The sequence below is a fragment of the Dermatophagoides pteronyssinus genome, unplaced genomic scaffold (genome assembly GCF_027571235.1).
Source record: "Dermatophagoides pteronyssinus isolate colony J.1.1.1.1 unplaced genomic scaffold, Derpt_VIB-CSIC_2022.12 sq0071, whole genome shotgun sequence".
NCBI classification, from domain to species: domain Eukaryota; kingdom Metazoa; phylum Arthropoda; class Arachnida; order Sarcoptiformes; family Pyroglyphidae; genus Dermatophagoides; species Dermatophagoides pteronyssinus.
In genome coordinates, this window is record NW_027461588.1 from 24,034 (window position 1) to 43,512 (window position 19,479).

The 19,479-nt window shown below is 26.5% G+C and overlaps 2 protein-coding genes across 2 annotated transcripts; both read left to right on the top strand.

Moving 5' to 3' along the window:
- The first annotated feature begins 4,728 nt into the window (after positions 1 to 4,728).
- On the top strand, positions 4,729 to 17,947 carry LOC113789352 (uncharacterized). Its single transcript, XM_027338874.2, has 2 exons — positions 4,729 to 6,451; positions 17,397 to 17,947. Exons 1-2 carry the CDS (start codon positions 4,822 to 4,824, stop codon positions 17,846 to 17,848), a joined length of 2,082 nt encoding a protein of 693 aa, XP_027194675.2. The 5' UTR covers positions 4,729 to 4,821; the 3' UTR covers positions 17,849 to 17,947.
- LOC142646147 (derriere protein-like) lies at positions 17,811 to 18,639 on the top strand. Its single transcript, XM_075824337.1, has 2 exons — positions 17,811 to 17,946; positions 18,073 to 18,639. The coding sequence occupies exon 2, from the start codon at positions 18,129 to 18,131 to the stop codon at positions 18,498 to 18,500; it is 372 nt and encodes a 123-aa protein (XP_075680452.1). The 5' UTR covers positions 17,811 to 17,946; positions 18,073 to 18,128; the 3' UTR covers positions 18,501 to 18,639.
- Positions 18,640 to 19,479: the final 840 nt, after the last annotated feature.

Below are 19,479 nucleotides of genomic sequence, written 5' to 3' on the forward strand. Positions count from 1 at the left end.
TTTGTCCTTGTTTTGTTCAATTTTTTTTCCTGCCATTCACAAATCAATCAATTATCGAAACACCCTGTATAAATTATACCTAACCTTAGTCCATGGTTTGATGATTTTTTCAAATTCATTTTTTTTTCTTTCTTCAACATATTTTTGTAGAAATGTAGGCGTAAAATGATAATTTCTAAGAAACACACATACACACACACACCCAGAATAAAATTTCATTTGTAATTCGATTGACAACAATAATGATCAATTTTTGATCAATATAAATAACAACAAAAACAACAAAAATCAAGAAAAAAACTAGTCAAAATTTTCGAAATCCAAATGATGATGATGATTGTTGGGATTCAATGACCCAAGCATAGCAACAACAACAACAACAAAAACAAAAAATGAAGATAAAGATGATCCAAATCATCAACAAACATGCAAGCAAATGAAAAAATATATTGAATATTTTTGACGAGACTTTTTAAGAAAAAAAAACAACAACAACAACAAAAAATATCTTCATTGGAAAAATCTATCCATCATTTTTTTTTTAGTTATTTGAAACAAAATTCTGATTGTTCAATCAAGATTTTCATATAGAATTGTTATTTGAAATGAAAGATGCTAAAAGAAAAAAAAACATTATCCAAATGATGATGATGATGATGATTATTTTCATATATACATACAATAATGATCATCATTTGTTATCCACTTGTCATCTTTGTTGCTGTTTTTGTTGTTGTTGTTGTTCATGCAATACATTTGATTAAAAATTTGGATACAATTCTTTGATTGAACCATCCTTATTCGATGATATTGATACGTTTTTTTTCTTTGTTGGCTTGGTTATTTCATTTCTTAACGATAATCATCATTAGTTTTGGACTTGAGCTGATTGTTGGTTAGGAAATTATTATTATATCGTTTTAATGCAAAAATGTATCCATCGCCAAATAATAATGATTTTTTTTTTGTTTGTTAATAACTTATTGTATCTAAACAAACATAAAATGAATGGATACATTTTTAATGTTGTATTCATTTTTTTTGGTTGGTTTGTTGTAACAAATTACTTATTGTAGCGAAATTGTAGCTAAAAACCTTATAGTTTATAATGGTGAGACTCTCTATTAATTTTTTTTACTTTCAAAAAAAGAGAAAAAAAATCATTTAATCAAACTTTAAATGATGTGCTTTAAAGAGTTTTCAAATTTTTTTTTTTTTTGGTGGTAAATTAATAGGAATCTTTATTTCAAGGGATTGTTTTAATTTTGTTTGTCCATTATTTTAAACCGGATGATACTAGTATGAATGTAGCAATAAGCATTTTTCCATGTTAATTTTGCCCATCATCATCATCATCATTAAGACATTTGATTTGTTCAGGTATTCTTCGGTACAATTTTTTTTCATTCTTAATTCATTATTTGAAAAGAAAAAAAAATTATTGATAACATTCATTCATATGGGTTAAAACAAAAAATGATAAAAGGTTTTTAGGAAACATCATTAAAATCCAAATCATCATTATTTAAAACAAAACGAAACAAAAACAAAAACAAATCTTAAATGCGAAATTATAACCTGTAATTAAGATGAGCATTCGGTGTGTGTGTGTGTTGATGGTAATGAAATGGGCGAATATCCATTCTTTTTTTTTCTCCAAAAAATGATGAAATTTAGAATGAATTTTGTTCAATCTAAATTTTTTTTTGTTTTCAAAATCAAATATTCAATATCCGATTACCGAAGTAAATTAATTGATATAAATCTGATGATGATGATGATGATTGGTATAATGATTCATCATGTGTTGAAAATAAGTTCAAGTTTTGCCCAAAATACTTTATTGATAATCGATCATCTTTTTTTTAAAAAAAATAATCAATCAATGTCATGATTATTGATTCGATTGATGATCACTGATGTATAAAAATAAATATAAAGAAAATTTATCTAACAAACAAACAAAAAAAAAGATCATATAATTAAGTGGTGAATGGATGTTCTGTTTTTTTTTCTGTTCATTTGAAATTCGCTACAAATTGGATACATTAGTTATTTAATTCACTTCTATGACGCATGCTCAGGTTATTCAAATTGAATCGCTGTTGCTAACCGAACAAAAAATGTAGCCAAAAAGTCATTTTTTTCTGGGCAAAAAAAAATGATGATATTCATGAGAATTCCTATTCACAAAAGATCACAATTACAAAACAGAAGTGAAAAAAATATGAAAAACTTTAAATGAATAAACATTGTTGACACTATGATTCATGATGTATTTCAATAAAGACAATCCAGGCAATAAAAAAAATGGAAGAAAAATTCAGTCCAAAAAAACGAAAAGAAATAAACTTTTAGTTTAGATAACATCAATATTTTCTTTTTGAAAATAAATTTGTCTGATTGTTGTTTTTTCCCAGACAAGAATTTCATTTCTTTTTTTTCCAAACAAAAAACATTCACTCATCATTATCATCATCATCAAAAGCAATGATGCTAATTTCTAATTCAATTTCATTTTAATTATTAATTTCTTAATTTTCAATGCCATTATTCATTAGTTGATAATGATCATAATGAATTTTTTTCAGTTTTCTTCTTTTTTCGAATGTCTAACAAAAAATTATTGTTTTAACAATGGTAAAATGGTCAAATTCTTGTTTCAAAATGATAATAATAAATTCATAAAGATGACCACTGAATTTCATTATCATCATTGTTTAATGTATGATTTGATGATTAAATCAGACACATTTATTTAATTGTGAATGAAACAACATTTGTAAAATATGTGTGAAATAGTCGTTTTGTTTGTTGATGTTGGACAAAAAACAAATGATATGATTCTATCATTTTAAATTATCTATAAGGATATTTATCAGGAATTTATAAGGAATTTTATCAACAGCATCGTGGATGAAATTGATCAAAATTTTGTTTTTTGTTTTGAATTTTCAAATGATTTGTTTTGATTACCTAATCTATCAATCGATATTGACAATGTTTTTTCTTGATTAGCAATTTTGTTTATTATTTTCATCATCATCATTAACATTTCTCTTTTTTTCAATCTTATCTTTTTCTTGTTGTTGTTGTTGTTTGCCTGTTGTTTATTCAGAAAAACAAATTCGGATAACATTACAGGATTTTCTAGGATGCTAACACACGCAAAAAAAATAAAAAATGATTCGATTTCCAATGAAATAAAATCAAGTCATTCAAGTGCACAATATCAATGATCGATTATTGATTAATTTATTGATTGTTTGTTTTTTTCATTAACATTATTTTTTGCTACATTTAAAATTTTGATACTGTAGCTATTTTTTCCGGGTAAGGAAATAATAATCGATCGATACTATCGATATGATCATCATGATCATAATCAATGAATGAAACTGGAAATGAAATTGTTCCATTAACAACAACAACAACAACGTAAAAAAAACAAGAATCCATTCAAAACAATATTCAACTTGACTTCTGCTACGTCGTCGTTGTCGTCGTCGTCATAGTTCTGGTGGTAATGTTTTCTGTTCTTGTTGTTGTCGAAGTTGTAGCCGAAAAGTAAAGAAGAGAAAATGAAGAAGAAGAAGAAACAAAAATTTGTTCGGGCAATCAAAACTGCTGCTATCTATTTTTGTTTGGTTGAAAAAAAAATCTTTCATCTCAATCCAATTCAATTCATTTGAATTCTTTTTCTTTTTGTTGTTGTTTCCAAATTCAGCCAAAACCGACGACAAGAAAGAGTGATTGAGAGAGTGAGAGAGAGTATAAAAAGGACCGGCAAAAATCATTTTTGTTTTTTCAGTTTTGGAAGAAAAAAAGAAGAAAGAAAAATTTTGTTTCAACATTGAATTTAACACTCCGAATGATACACGACCAGATAATAAAATATATAAAACAAAAAAATAAGAAAAATAAACTAACTTTTCTTCATTCACAATCAATCAATCAATGATGATCACATAATGGGATAAGATTTTTCCGAAGATATTTCGAGAGATAGAGAAAGAGAGCAAGAAATTCAAATGATAAAAAAAATGATAAAAAAGATTTTAGAAATATTTTTCCCTGTTTGACATCATAATCATTAACGAATGCACATTGCATCCACATTAAAATTCAAAAAAAAAAAAACAAAGTAAAACATATACACATCTCATCGGATGCTAATAATTATTTACTGTGATCAATGGTGATATGTAATATTAGTTTCTTGTTTTTTTTTTTTGGTGTGTGTAAAATCAATTTTTCCTGGTGATATTCTTTGATGGTGATGTTTGTGTGTATGTTGCAAATCAACAACAACAACAAAAAATCTTCTTTGATAATAACTTTGAATTTCGTGATTGATTTTATTTTTTGATTGAAAAAAAAAGTTTCCGGTGATCCATGTTGTTTGTAATGTGATTTTTTTTATTATAAATTGTGTGTGTCATATTGTGATTGTGGAGATTTTTTTTTAAAAATCTTTATTCCAAAAAAAAGATCTCTGTAAAATTTCTTTGATCTCAAACCAACAAATTATTATTTTTTTTCCAAAAAATTGTTATTTAGTTAATCCAACAAAAACCTTTGAATCAACAAATCAACAATTACAGAATTTTATTTTAAAAAATTACAACAAAAAAACTTCTATTAAATTGATTATTACAAATTAAATTATAATTCAATAACAATGCATAATAAAATTGTATAAAGTTAGTTACCGAAGCAAAAACTATAAATTATTTAATTATATTGTTTTTTTTAATTTCGAAATATTATTTTTATTTTTGAATTATTATTGAAAAAAAAAGAAACTTGATAAAAAAGAAAATGATGCCAAATTCTTGTGAAGAACAGCAACAACAAGGACGACAATCATCATTATCGATTGATCCATCCACAATTCTTGATTCATCATCAAATTATTTTGTAAAATTCAAATCAAATAATAAGAATGATAATGATGGTGATGGTGATAATAATATCGATGATATTCCTATCAATAATTATGGTCAAGAATCATTAGATAATGATAATATTAATTTTCAAAAATTTTGTAATCATAAATTAATCAGTCAAAATGAATCGGATCCATTCGAAACAATAAGGTCTATGAATATTCATAAGAAAATTATGATACCATCGACTAATCAAACTGTGATCAATTATCAGAATAATAATCAAGATTTATCATCATCATCATCATTATCATTATTGGAATCAAAAATTCAAAATATTTACAATAATAATAATAATAAAAATGATAGACAAAAATTTCAGAGACAAATGGCAACAACAAAGACATTGACAAAATTGTTGACATCGATCAACAACAACAACCACAACGACGACAACAATAATAATGATGATGATATAATATCAATGACAAAGAAAACAACAAAAATAAGAACAACATCGAGGTCTTCGACATTCAAAATAGACGAAAATAATAATAATTATTATTATTATCATTTTCAACATCATTTTGATTGTTGCTGTTGTTGTTGTTGTTGTCATGATTCTTTTTTGCTACCAAAAAGATGTTCATCATTGCCACCATCATCACCGCCATCATCAACAACAACAACAACAACATTATCATCAAAACGATCACCGTCATTATTATTATTATCAACATTATTACCGGTATCGGCTACAACAACAACAACAACTACGACGACGGCAATATTACCATCATCATTATCATCATCATCATCATCAACAGTTTATTCTTTACATCCAAATTCATTTAAAAAACTATCACTACCATCATCATCATCATCATCATTATCATCAAATAAATCGTTTAAAATACAAAAATTTTGTTGGATAATTTTTTTTCTATTTACATTATTATCATCCGATTTAATAACAATAATGATGAATATGATGAAAACATCGACAACATTGGAAACTATGTCAACAACAAATAATATCAATATATTTCCATTGTTAATTGTATCGGCAACAAAATTATCACCATATCAATTGTCACAACAACAACAGCAACAAAGAATATCACCATACCATCAACATGATCGTCTTTATCCATTTGAAAGAGCTCAATATACTGAACATTTACAATTAGATCGATCTCATTCGAATAATAATGAAAATAAACAAGCGAAAATTGATTCTAAAACATTGGAACAATTACGTTTGGATTCAGTTAAAAATAGATTATTAACAAAATTAAATCTTGAAATACCACCAAAAACAACCGATATAACTGAAGCAGATCGTGAAGAAATACGTGAACTTATTCGAAGAACCGGATTAGAAATGATTGGTACAACAGATCAACATCAACATAGAAAACGTCGTCATCGTAAAAGTTTAATTTCATCTGCTGATGAATTTCATTCAAACGATGATTTTGATGAATATGATGATGATGAAGATGATTCACATGAAGAATATAAAAAAGAAGCATCTGAAATGGTCATTTTTGCTGAACCGGGTAAGTGGAAAAAAAAATTTTCATCATTTTTTTAAAAAATTCATTAACAAAAAATATTCATCATCCATGTTAAATGATGAAGAGATTTTGAGAATGATAAACAAAATGAGCAAAAAAAAAAAGAGTTTCCCATTCTATTCGTTAACACAGCAGTATTTTTTTTTAATATTAACAATGAACTTTGTAACAAAGATAAATGAGAGGAATAATCAATGTTTTTGTTGTTGTTGTTGTTATTTATCAAGTCAATCAAGTTGAAGAAGAATATTTACCATAGTGAGATAGAGAATTGATATTAGAATAACCAAAAAATTTCTTCTTTTAACCATGATAATGGTGTGGCAATCCTTAATATTCGGATTGTTTTCCATTTTTTTTTTTTTTTTGTTTCGCAAATATTCGTTATTCATTTTGTTGTTGTGAGGGTGGTCGATGATGAATGATAGTTGTCATCATCATCATCATCATCATAATCATCGTTTTCATCAACAACAACAGCAACCCAAACAATGATGATGATAATCATCATCATCATCAACATCAACTTTGGGATAAAAACCACATAAATTCGCTTTTCTTTTGCCTGAATTTATAATGGAAAATTGAAAAGAAAAACTTTGTTGCTGATTTTTTTCCATTTGAGATTTTTTTTTTGTTTGGAAAAAAAATGTACATAGGATTCTATTATTATTTGGATGGAAGGAGGAAAAAATGGATGAATGAAAGAAAGAAATCATTTAATCATTCATTCATTAATTCATTTGGTTGTGTGTTGTTTACTCTTTCCAATTTACTCAAAAATTTTTTGTACATTGTAACCGTATTTTACACACACACAGGCAGGAAAAACAAAAAGTGTTCAAAGAGTTTTTCGTGTTTTAAATAGATAGATAGATAGCAAAAAAAAGGATTGGTTACATTCTAATTCATTTCTTGGATATTATATTTTTTCAATCAAAAATATTTATTAAAAAAAACAAAATTCTCTTCAATAATTTCTTCTGATTTTGATTCATTTTCTATTCGTACCATCACTAAACTACTAATTATTAGACAATATTGTGTTTGTAGTTTCTTTAATTATTATCATTTCTCTTTTTGATTATCAATCGATAATTTTTTATTCGAATCAATCACATACATCTCTAAGCTTGTGTGTGTCAGTTAACCCTTTGATGTTGTTTAATATGATGATTATCAATTTATCATTTGTCATTTGTAAAACAAAACAAAAAAATCTATCCTAATAATAGGTTTATAAAATTTTTATTTCAAAATTAATTAATTTATATCGATTGTTTTGTTGTTGTTGTTGTTGTTGTTATTGTGCCTACTCTTTTTTTTACTCTCTTGAAACACAATTATGATAATTAGCCATTTACTTTTTAAACAAAACTACTGGCAATGATTTTATTCTCATTTTAAAAATGTTGAACAAAAAATTTGAATTCATAAATCTTTTTTCATTTCTTTTCAGATCATTAGTAGTGTGTAATAGGTTAGATGAACTTTTTTAAAAAATTCATTCATTCATTCATATTTTTAGTTGTTGTTTTTTCCGTGTAAACCCTTGATGTGTATGTATGTGTGCACAAGTGGTTAACCATCCGCGAAGTTGTTGATGAAAATCAAAATCATCATAAAAATATATGACAAAATGTGTGAATGAAGAGAGTGTGAAAGCACAAAACAAAACCATTATGAATCCCAAATTACAAATGAAATGGCTACATTTGAAAAATAAATTCTGATTTCTCATCATCATGTCAAGCGAATGTCATAGGTTTTTTCTCTCTCTCTCTCTCTCTCTTCATCGTGTATCCAAAGATTTTCCTATGAATTTTTTCTCTTTTCTGTTGTTGTTGTTGTTGTTGTCAAACAAAATTGTATCCAAATTTGGTTGGTTTTTTTCTTGTATTTTGCTTTGGATCTAAAGATATCCACACACACACACGTTGACAACAAAAAAAAAGGAAAAGAAACAGCTGCTTTTTTAGCTACAAAAATTGGCTACAAGTAGCCTCGAATAACCCAAATCAAAATTTATTCAACAATACATGATGCATAGCAACAGATTGTCGTAACCATACGTTTAACTAATAAATCTTGACAGTTTTTTTCGAAATTTATTTATTTTTTTTGTTGGTGTTTGTACATTTCCATCAAAGGAGAAAAGCAAGTGAGGAAAAAAAACGAGGACAATGATCATGAAGATGATCATCAACAATGATAATCATCATTGATGAAAAGGATAAGCCAAAATATTTGTATTGAAACTTTTTTTTTGTATGTTGAATAATAAGATACACCTGTATGGTTTTTATTTGTATTGTCGAATTGAATGTAGGTGTAAAATTTAAATTTCATCTTAATTTTGGTGTTGTGTAAAAAAAGAAAATTTCGCTACATTTTTGCAAACAAAACAAACAAACACATTAATGTGTGAAAACGAAAAAATGTAGCCAAATAAAATGTATCGAATTTTTTTTTAAATTTCAAAGAAACAGAATTTTTTTTGTTTGTTTTTGAAAAAAACCACATTCAAATAAAGCACGACAGACATCATTATTCATTTTTTCATCAACCAAACCAACCACTAAACAAATACAATTCCTCATCATCATCATTATACGCATGTAAAATGATGTTGAATTCTTTTGAACAAGAAAAAATATTTAAAATTTAAATTTTTTTTGTTTCTGTTTCTGTTTGTCCGACGAATGACATTTTTAAACATTTTTTTTCACATGGCAACAACATCCAGAAAAGATGAACGAATGAAATGAATATATGAAAAACTTTTCCGAAAAAAAAACATGATTCTGTGTGTGTAAGTGAGGAAGGGGGAAGTGAGAGGGAAAACAAATTGAACCAAATATTTTCATTTGAAAATTCTACTGGCATATTCACGTATGACTGATGATGGGATCAAATTGTTTTACAATACACACACCCACGCAACGTTTTGAACAATTTATCCATTTTCGATGTCCATTTTTTTAAATTAATTAACAATCACAACATGATTGGCTGGAAATTATTCAAATTCAAGCATGTTTTCTTGTAAAAAAAGATGAAAATTGTATCATTTTTAAAGCTAATAAAAGATTGAACAAATGAATTATTATCAACAACAACAACAACAAGAAAACGATATAAAATGAAATATGATTCTCCAAAAAGAAAAATATCGATTATTTTGATGATGATTCTGTACCATTTGAAAAAAGTCTTTTTTTCAAAGTTTCCATTCTGCAAGTTAACTCTTTTTTCACTGTTTTTTTTTGTCCATAGAAAATATGATGTAATGATTTTCTAGGATGTTTCTCGTTGTGAATTTTTTGTTTTTTGTTTTTGTTTGTATCCTTTCACATTACTGGATAATTTGTCATTCGCGCCTCGTTTGTTTTGAATAACTAACTTTATTTTTTATATTTATTATCAAATGCTGGGTGAAAAAAACATGAAAGAAAAGAATTTTTTTTTTATCCAGACAGCCAACAAAAAAATCGGTCCCAGACAGAAAAAAGGGGTAGAAAGTGGTAAAAAAATAGATAAAATCAGAATCCGGATCAGATTGAATCATACGAAAATCGAATTGAATCGATCCAAAATATGAAATTGCCCAGATTGAAACTATGTCATTTTCAAAGAGAGAACGGAGAGAGAATAGACAAGAAATTAATAAATTATCATAGAAAACGGCGACTAATTTTAATGATATTTTTGTTTTGTTTTGTTGTTGGATGTGCACATGGTGGGTGATGGTGAGAGAAATCCAATTCATCAGCAAAAATTCTTTTTCTATTCACAATGTAGATTTTTTCATCATATTTATTTCAAATGTATTTTGTCTAGTTTTAGGTCATTTAGAATGGGAGAGATATCTGTAAGAAATTGAAAATTACATTTTATTGTTTTGTTGTTGTCATTGCAACTTTCCATGAAAAGAATCACAGTGATGAAATTTTTTTTCTTGGACAAATTCTGTGTTGCTTTTATTTTCGGTTTTACTCTTAACCCCTATCTATTTAACTTCATCTTTTTTTTAAAAAAAGAATAACAATTTTCTCTCACTCAATTGGTTTTTGTGTTTGTGTATCGGTTTCTCTCGATTCTTCTACAATTCTTTGACCTTTTTTTTAATATTTTACTAATGATTGTTAATGATGATGATGATGATGGTTGTCCTGGATTCATTTGGCGGTTTAGTTTTATTTTTGTGTCTTTGTGTTTATGTAAATCTTATCACTACCACCATAAACACAATGGGGTGATCATTACATGGATAATTTTTGTTGCTTCTCTCTCTCTCTCTCTCTCTGATTTACTAGACATAGAGAGAAAAATATGTAACATTTTTTTTCATTATCAAACCCCAAAAAATGTTTTTTTTCTGAAATATTTATAGATTGAATAATTTTGATTAGTCTTTGTTTGTTTTGTTTTTTATTATTTGGTGATGGTCTTGATGTGTGATTGGGTGGTTAGTTGGTTGAATGCGCTCAGAAGAATATTAATGATTTTTTTTCAGTCTGTGTGTCCTGTAATTATTTGCCTTTTTTTCATAAACGCGGTTAATCATTATTTAGATACAATGAATCTCTGTTGAGAACGAAATATGAAATATTTAAGCTAAAGAGAAATATTACCGAAAAAAATATTTTCCCGGGAATTTTTTGTTTTGCAAATGGTGGTGGATCAAGCGAAAGGCCAGAATCTCTTTTTTTCTGAGTTTCCGATTGATTCTGAATTTTATTTTTTATCATTGCAAAAAATCATTCATAGAATCAATCATTCGAAATCAAATCTAGATATTTCTACAATTTATTATCGATTCACTACATTGAAATTGACAATTTTATTTTTTTAAAAAAAAGTTATTGAAAATTTTTCTCATTTCATTTCAGTCAGCAGTGGTTCCAATATGGATTTAGTGATCTAAAGTCCGTCAGTCAGTCATAATATTATCCAAATGATATTCCAGACGATTGACTTTTGATCAAATCAATGAAAATTTTCTATTTATAATGATGATCGATGATGGCCAATTCTTATTTTTTCCGAATTCCATTACCAAAATTTTGTTATATTTTTTTGATTTTTCGTCTCTTTTTTATTGTTTCAAATGGAACAACAACAAAAACCAATTGCAAACCAACCGATTTTCGAATCCAAAAAAAAACTTCAAAGTTAATTTGTCTATTTTTTGCAATCTTTGATAACCTTTGACCCAATGTTTTTTTTCAATGTTTATCGTGTCATCATCATCAATGTTATTGTTTCGTGATTGACATTCCGAATGATCCGAAATCAATATGAAAAAAAATGGTGGTGGTAGCCTCTTTACTTTTGATGTTTTTCTTACTTAGAATGATTTCGCCTCTTTCGAAACAAAAAGAAAAAAGGAAAATCACTTTGGAAATCGTGTTCCTTGAATGATATTTTTGGTCTGGTTTTGAGAAAATCATTATTTTTGTCTCACTTTCTCTTGACTTTGATTTTAGTGAATAAAATGGTTATTCGACAATATTCAATGTTACCGGATTTAGAGATATCATTGATTTCGTTGTTGTTGTTGTTCGATGATCATCAATGATTTTGGTAATGATTTTGATCAATTTTTTTCTGGATGATGATGATGATGGTACCAAACCTTAAAAAATTGAAAATTTTCTCTTTTTGTTTCGTGCCAAAATTATTATCAATTTTTTTCCCATTGAAAATTTAATTTTAAAAAAACAACGAAACAAAAAGGTTCCGGCAAACCATTCTTGATTGAATAATGGAAAAAAACAGGTGTGTCTTTCATTTTCATCCAAAATTGAAAATAACCCCCTCTCAAATATAGCCTTTTTGGTTTTTCTTTCTGTAATGAATTGTAGCCCTTATATAATTTTTCATTTCAAAATTAAAAATTTGTAAAATTTTCTTGCACAAAAAAATGAATGAATTAATGATGATAATGACTTTTTTCGGTTCCTTTTTTGGTTAATTTTTAATTTTCTTTGATGAAAATTAAAAAAATGGGTTTTTTTCCTGAAAAGAAAATCAGTTCTGGTATATCATATTCGATCGATTATAAACACACAAAGCCAAGAAACTTGTTATAAAATTTTAATTTTGGTTTTTTCTCCACACAAATAGTGAAGAAAAGAAAAAATCATAACGAGTTTTGTCTAGTTTTTCAGTAAAATTTAATTGTTTGATTCATATTTTGTACATTGACATTAACCAGAAAAAGAAAGAAAAAAAGAAAAAAAGGAAATCAATTACGAAATGAACGTCATCGATGTCAATGTCAAATCATTCATTCATTTATTTAATCATTGATTTTTTTCCATTGATTATCATCAATATCTTTCTTTCGTTTTTTTCCATATAACAAATCAATCTTGATTTCTTTCATTTTTTTGGTTAACTTTCACTTTCACTATTAAATTGAACACACACTTAATCGATGCACTTGATTTATTTGTATTTTCTTCCAATGAATTTAATCATTTAGAAAAATTTATCAATTTTTTTTCCTATTTTAAATCAAGTTACAATGTATCCTTTGAACAACAACAGCAAAATTTAGCCTAGTTTCTTTTTTCTTAATTCAAATGATGAGAGAGAATTAGGAAATAAGGAAATAGAAATAGATTCGACAATATTTTTATTGTAAAATCTATCTCTTTTTACACACGCTTTTCATATTTGTATCAAAATTTTCATTTTTTTTCAACTTTGACGATTGATTGATATCAAACCACCAAATATCATCATCAACAACATTACAACAACGAAAAAAAACAGCAAGCGAAAAAAAAGAATCCCAGACACAAAAAAAAAAATCCAGAAAAAAAACCATATCCATTCTCCCTGATGATAGCCAGACAAACAAAATGATAACCAACCAACAATCTTATGACCCATTTTTTTTCCTGTGAAGAAAAAGAAAATATTGTCATTTTGACAGACACACACACACACACACACAACAATTGTGTTCCGCAGCATTAATGAAAACGGGAAGAAAAAAAATAGAGATATTCTGATTCTGATTCTCTTTCTCGAAATCAGAATCCCGGATGAATGAGTGAAAAAAATAGAGTAATTGAAGAATTGTATATTTTTTTTATATTCTATTTTGTTTTGACATTCTGGTGTCATCAATTGATGATTTCAGCTTCTTCTTTTTTTATTTTTTGATTGTTCAACAACAACATAAAAAAGAAAAGGAAAAGTAGAGGGCAGCGGCAATAGAATATTCTTTTTTCAATATCATATGGTTAAAAGATCTTATCGTTTTTTTTCCTACCCACTTTCCCTTTTTGTTTAGTTTAGATAATAATAAAAAAACATTTTATTGAAACATCAACAAATAAATACCGAACCCGAAAAAACCATTTGAAAAGAATAAATAAATTTGTCAAAAATGATTGGTCACATTCATTCCCCACGTATCAATCCAAAAATTATTAATTTTTCAATGTTTTTTCTTCCATTTTTTCGGAATTTCTTAACGTTTGAAAGAAACGAAATTGATTTAATCAAATTTGGCATCATATATAACTTGCCATCACCATTATCAACAAGATTGTCCATTTTATTTATTTCTCAAATATAGAATCGTTTTTCCTCTTTTTATGGTTTGTTTTGTTTTGTTTTTTGGTTGGCAATTCATTGATTTTTTGTTACAATGTATCTTATTTGATTTGTTAAAATATTCTGTCATTATTTAGAAGAATGATTTGTTCGTTTGGTTCCGTTTTTTTTCTCTCTCTTTCTCCTTCAAACTAACTAAAACTAAATGATCTGTATCTATTCAGCGAATAAATTATTTGCCTGGTTCATTGATTTTCATTCAAAAAGAAAGAGAAAGATTCAAATTAGAGAAAAAAAAACCTTGATAAAACAAAAAACTAGACAGGAAAAAATCTATTTGATATCGATCGTTGGTTTGTCTCGCGTACAAAAAAAAACGATTTGTACAAATTGTATCTCGTGTGTGGTAAGGATAATGAATTTTTTTATTTCTTAATAATTTTATCAACAAATTTTGTCTAGTTTTATTTGTTGTTGGTTTGTTGTTTTTTTCGTAAAAAAAACAACTTTCATATGAAAAATGTACATGAAGAGATTGTTAATTTATTCAAAACAAAAACAACAATCATTATCACTATAAATTTTCTTATTTCATTATCTGGAATTGTTACCTGTTTGTTTTCCTTTGAACAAAATCATTTTTTTCGATTTTCTGCACCCGAAACAATAAAAAAAATCGATCAATAAAAAAAGAACCCGAAAAAATTGATTTTTGTTTGTTTGTTTGTTTGAAATTAAAATGAATGAAAAGAATTAAAGTGAGAGAGAGAGAGAGATAGAAATGAAAAGATAAAACACTGAATGGATAAAATTATTAATGATAATTGAAAAAAAAGTGAAGGTTGTTTGCGATGATTAAATGAAATGAAATGAAAAATCGAATCATTTTAATGATAGTAGTGGTGGTGGAAAACAAAAAACAAAAATCGATTTAGATTAACAGAGTTACGACTAAGAAGACGACTATCATGTGACAATTCGTCGTTCGAAAATAAATTTGTAACATTTTGAAAAAAAACTATCACTTTTTTTTTGGCTATCGATTGATTGATTATTGATTCAATATACCGGATAATAAACATGATTTATCCGGTATATATTTATTTTTTTCAACTGTCAATAAGGGTTATTATCAAGAAAACAAAATTGATTAAATTGAATGGAAATATCCAATTTTTTTTCCTGTTGCGAATTGTTTTTCATGAACAAAAAAAAACATCCAAATCACGTGATCTGTATGTGTGATCCACACACACACACACACGTAGGAGGATTGCTTTTGTTTTTGTTTTCGACGGAAACAAAAACAAATAGAGAGAGGAATAAAGAGAAAAAAATTCCAGAGAATATTCTTTAATCAATGCTTGAACAACAAAAATAAAAGGATTTCGATATTTGATCAAACAACAACAACAACAACAAAAATTCTTAGAATTTTAATATCCGATTTTTGTTTGTTGAAAATCCAAAATTCAAATCACACGCAATAACAACAACAACAACAACATAATCATCATTATCTCTAAATAGAAATTTGCATTTTCTTTAATTTCAAATTTCTTTTTTTTTCATCAAATTTCAACCAAAATAATTTATTATTATTGGTGTTATATTTGACATTTTCTTCTCATTTTTTGAAATGGAAAAGACACAAATGGATGTATGTTTTTTTTTCCTGTTTCGTTTCTTGATAAACATGTGATTTTCTAATGAATTTTTCTCTTTTTTCGTTTTGAATTATAGAGAAGAAAAAAAATGTTAATCCCAAAATTAGAGGATCTAACACCCTCACACACACCACCACCACCCCGTTAATTTACATTTTTCTTTCACACATTACCCTTCCACAAATATCAAATTCAAAAACATTGATTTGATTTACGCCCAAAAAAATCATTTTTTTTAATTAAATAAAAATTTTAAAATAACACTGTTTAGACCCCTAAGGGGTGTTATTGAAATTGAAATATTTTTATGGCCAAACAAAAAACATAAAAAAGGGTGATGATAATCTAAAAGAAAATAATGTTTGAACCAAACCCAAAAATGAAACAATTGCTACATCACATTCATCAATCCTAGCCAGACGAGATAATCTTCGGGTATGGAGGGGTGGTGGAGGTCAACCAAATTAAGCAAAATATACACACAAACAAAGAGACAAGAGAATGTCAAAAAGTTTGACAGATGTATACACTGTGTGTGTGTGTGATTTATGAAAAAATCATTTTTTTTTTATTTCCAAACTAAGGTTCCAACTACTTGTGGTGGTAGTTGATAGTATATCAATACTTTCAACAACAAAAAAAAACATTATGACCACAAAAAAAACATTGTGCCAAAAAGAAACGAAAAAAATTGGATGCAAACAAACAAAAAAACATACACCAAAATAAACTGAATAATACAGAATATAGAATGAGAAAAGAAATCTTCAAAGCGAAATATAAATCATTATTTCATTATTTCAACTCGTCACACACACACATAGCTTATGGTTGAAAAGAGATGACTTGTATTTTTCATTCATTTCCCTTTCTTATTTCCAACCAACATACACACACATCTTACCAAACAAAAAAAATCAAATGTTTACTACCGCCAACCATCATACACCCATACCAGAAATCTTATTTTGTTTTTTCAACTAAAAAAAAACAACAACATCCAACAACAACCATTCATCCATTAGAAGAATGATTTCATTTGATGATTGCATACAATTTCATTTCTTCATTTTTATTCTCATTGTTGTCTATTGGTTTCTTATTTTCCAGAATTTTGAATCACTGGTGGTTCTGGTTGTCTACTACTGCTATTTTTTTCTGGTTAGATAGAGAAAGAGACATTTTTTTCCAAGGACTTTTGAAATTTATATAGATAAATTGTTTGGATGTTTTTTTTTGTTTGTCCCAGAATCACAAACACAGACACTAGTCATCACTATTGGTTGATTCCAGTTGTTTTTTTTCTGTGACTAGTCACAAAAAAAACTTTGAAAACAACCCAAAAACATTCAAAACGATGAGACAGAAAAAAACAGTAAACAAAACTTGAATAAAGAAAAAAAAGGATATAGAGAAAAATGTTGAGTGAAATAGCAAAGTCATTTCATTTTGCAATAACACTTATCAAAGAATATTGGGATGAAATTGAAAATAAATTGAAGAATTCCATGAATAATGAATGGTCATGGCCTTGTTTGTTGGTAGAGAGTAGTGAATTTTCCTTTATTTTTGGTTCAATTTTTGGTTCTTTCTCACTCTCTAATTTTTGAAAAAACAAAACAGAAACATTTACTAATTCTCATTTTCCATATTTTTTGTTTGTTTGTTTTTGATTTTAAATTTAGGAAATAATCTTGATGGACATATACTTCTTACATTAAAAGCACCGGATAATTTAAATAAAATAAATGTAACAAAATCAATTTTTTGGTTACGTTTAATAATGAATCGTCGTTTATTGAATCGTATGGATCCACAAAGTCGTACAAAAATTTTGGAAAAATCAGCTAAAGTTAATTTATATCGTTTGGCAGATAATACATTAATGACGAATACTCGTATACCTCGTATTCATTCTAGATCATTTTTTCAAAAACATTCATCATTTTTGAATGATAATAATAATCAAAATCATCATAATAATAATGATGAAGAAATTAAATTGAAAAAATTATCATTTCAATTATTGGCTACACATCAACTAAAATCATTAAAACATGGTTGGATAAAATTTGATCTAACAAAATCAATAAATAATTGGTTTAAATCGGTTAAAACAACAACAAAATGCTGGTGATTTAGGAAAAAAATTAACATTATTAGTTGATTGTCCCGATTGTAATAATATAATAGGCGTTGATCTTGGTAATGGACTACAACAACAACATTCATCAGGTAGTAACCGTTCAAAATCAATAATATCAACATTTACTAATCATCATTTTCATAATCATAATCATAATCATTTTCATAATAATCGAAAATCAAATGATAATAATATTTCTACAATAAAAAAATCAGGAAAAAATGGTCGTAAACATCGTCATTTTCGACCATATTTATTATTAAAAACTGAAATGCTTGTAAAATCAAGACAACGTCGTCATTCATATAATTGTGAAGATGTTAAAAAAGGAACATGTTGTAAACAAAAATTATATGTTGATTTTAAAGATATTGGTTGGTCATGGATAATATATCCAGAAGGTTTTATTGCAAATTATTGTATGGGTGATTGTCAATATTCACATACAAACGATTTATATGCATTTCCACATTCACATGTTTTAGATAATTATCGTGTTGTACATAAAAATGAAACAATATCAACTTGTTGTTCACCAAGTAAATTATCACCACTTTCAGTTGTTTATTATGATAATAATAAAAATCCAATTAAAAGAGATATTGAAAATATGATTGTCGATGAATGTGGATGTACATTTTAAAAAGTCAATCCTATTATATAACCAACCAACCTATTACACACTACCATTTATATGTCATCATAATAAAATTATTATGTGGATTATTATTTTTATTATTAAAATGCATACCAAACAACAACAAAAAAAAATTACAAAATTATATAAATACAATTGTAAATATTTTTACATTCATTCATTTCATTTCAGTCATCATCGTATTCAGCCCCCATTAACCCCCTACACAATACACACTTACAGACACAAATTAGCCGATATTGATAATTTTCATTTTTTTTCTCAGAATGTATTTTTGTTTTTCTCTCTTTGAAAAATATTCTTCAAAATATTTTTTTTCTTCTGCAAAAAACAACAATATTCCGGTTAGTCAACAAAGTTTCTGAAACACTAAACACTAATCTGGAATCAAAAAAAATTAAAATTAAAAGAAATTCTTATTCATAGCTAAAATAATAATAATTATTATGTCCAAAGGACCAAAAACCATTAGGAGATTAAGAAAGCAAACAAATTATTTTCATTTTTTTTTCATTTTTCATTTTTCATTCTTTATTCTTCTTCTTCTTCATGACATTCATATTTTGATTTTCTCTCATTGTTTTTTCACATTTTTGTTGTTGTTGTTTTGTTGATATCATCAATGCATTCCTTTCATTGAATACATCAATCATTAACCAAAAAAAAAAAAAAACATTTATCCGAAAAAAAAACGTAATGATAAATTGATTAATAGGGGCCACTAATCAATCAAAATTATCATTTTATTTTTCTGACCAAAAAACAAAAAACAAAGAGAGAAACAAATCGATACAATCGATATTTTTTCATCATCATTCTTCTTTTATATATTTAAACAAACTAAATAAATAAATTATATTTAGGAATTTTACCTTTGCTCCTTTCACACATTTACCATTGCTTCAACATTATTATTATTATTTTCATTTTTATCTTTTCAATCAACAAACATTCAAAAATTTAA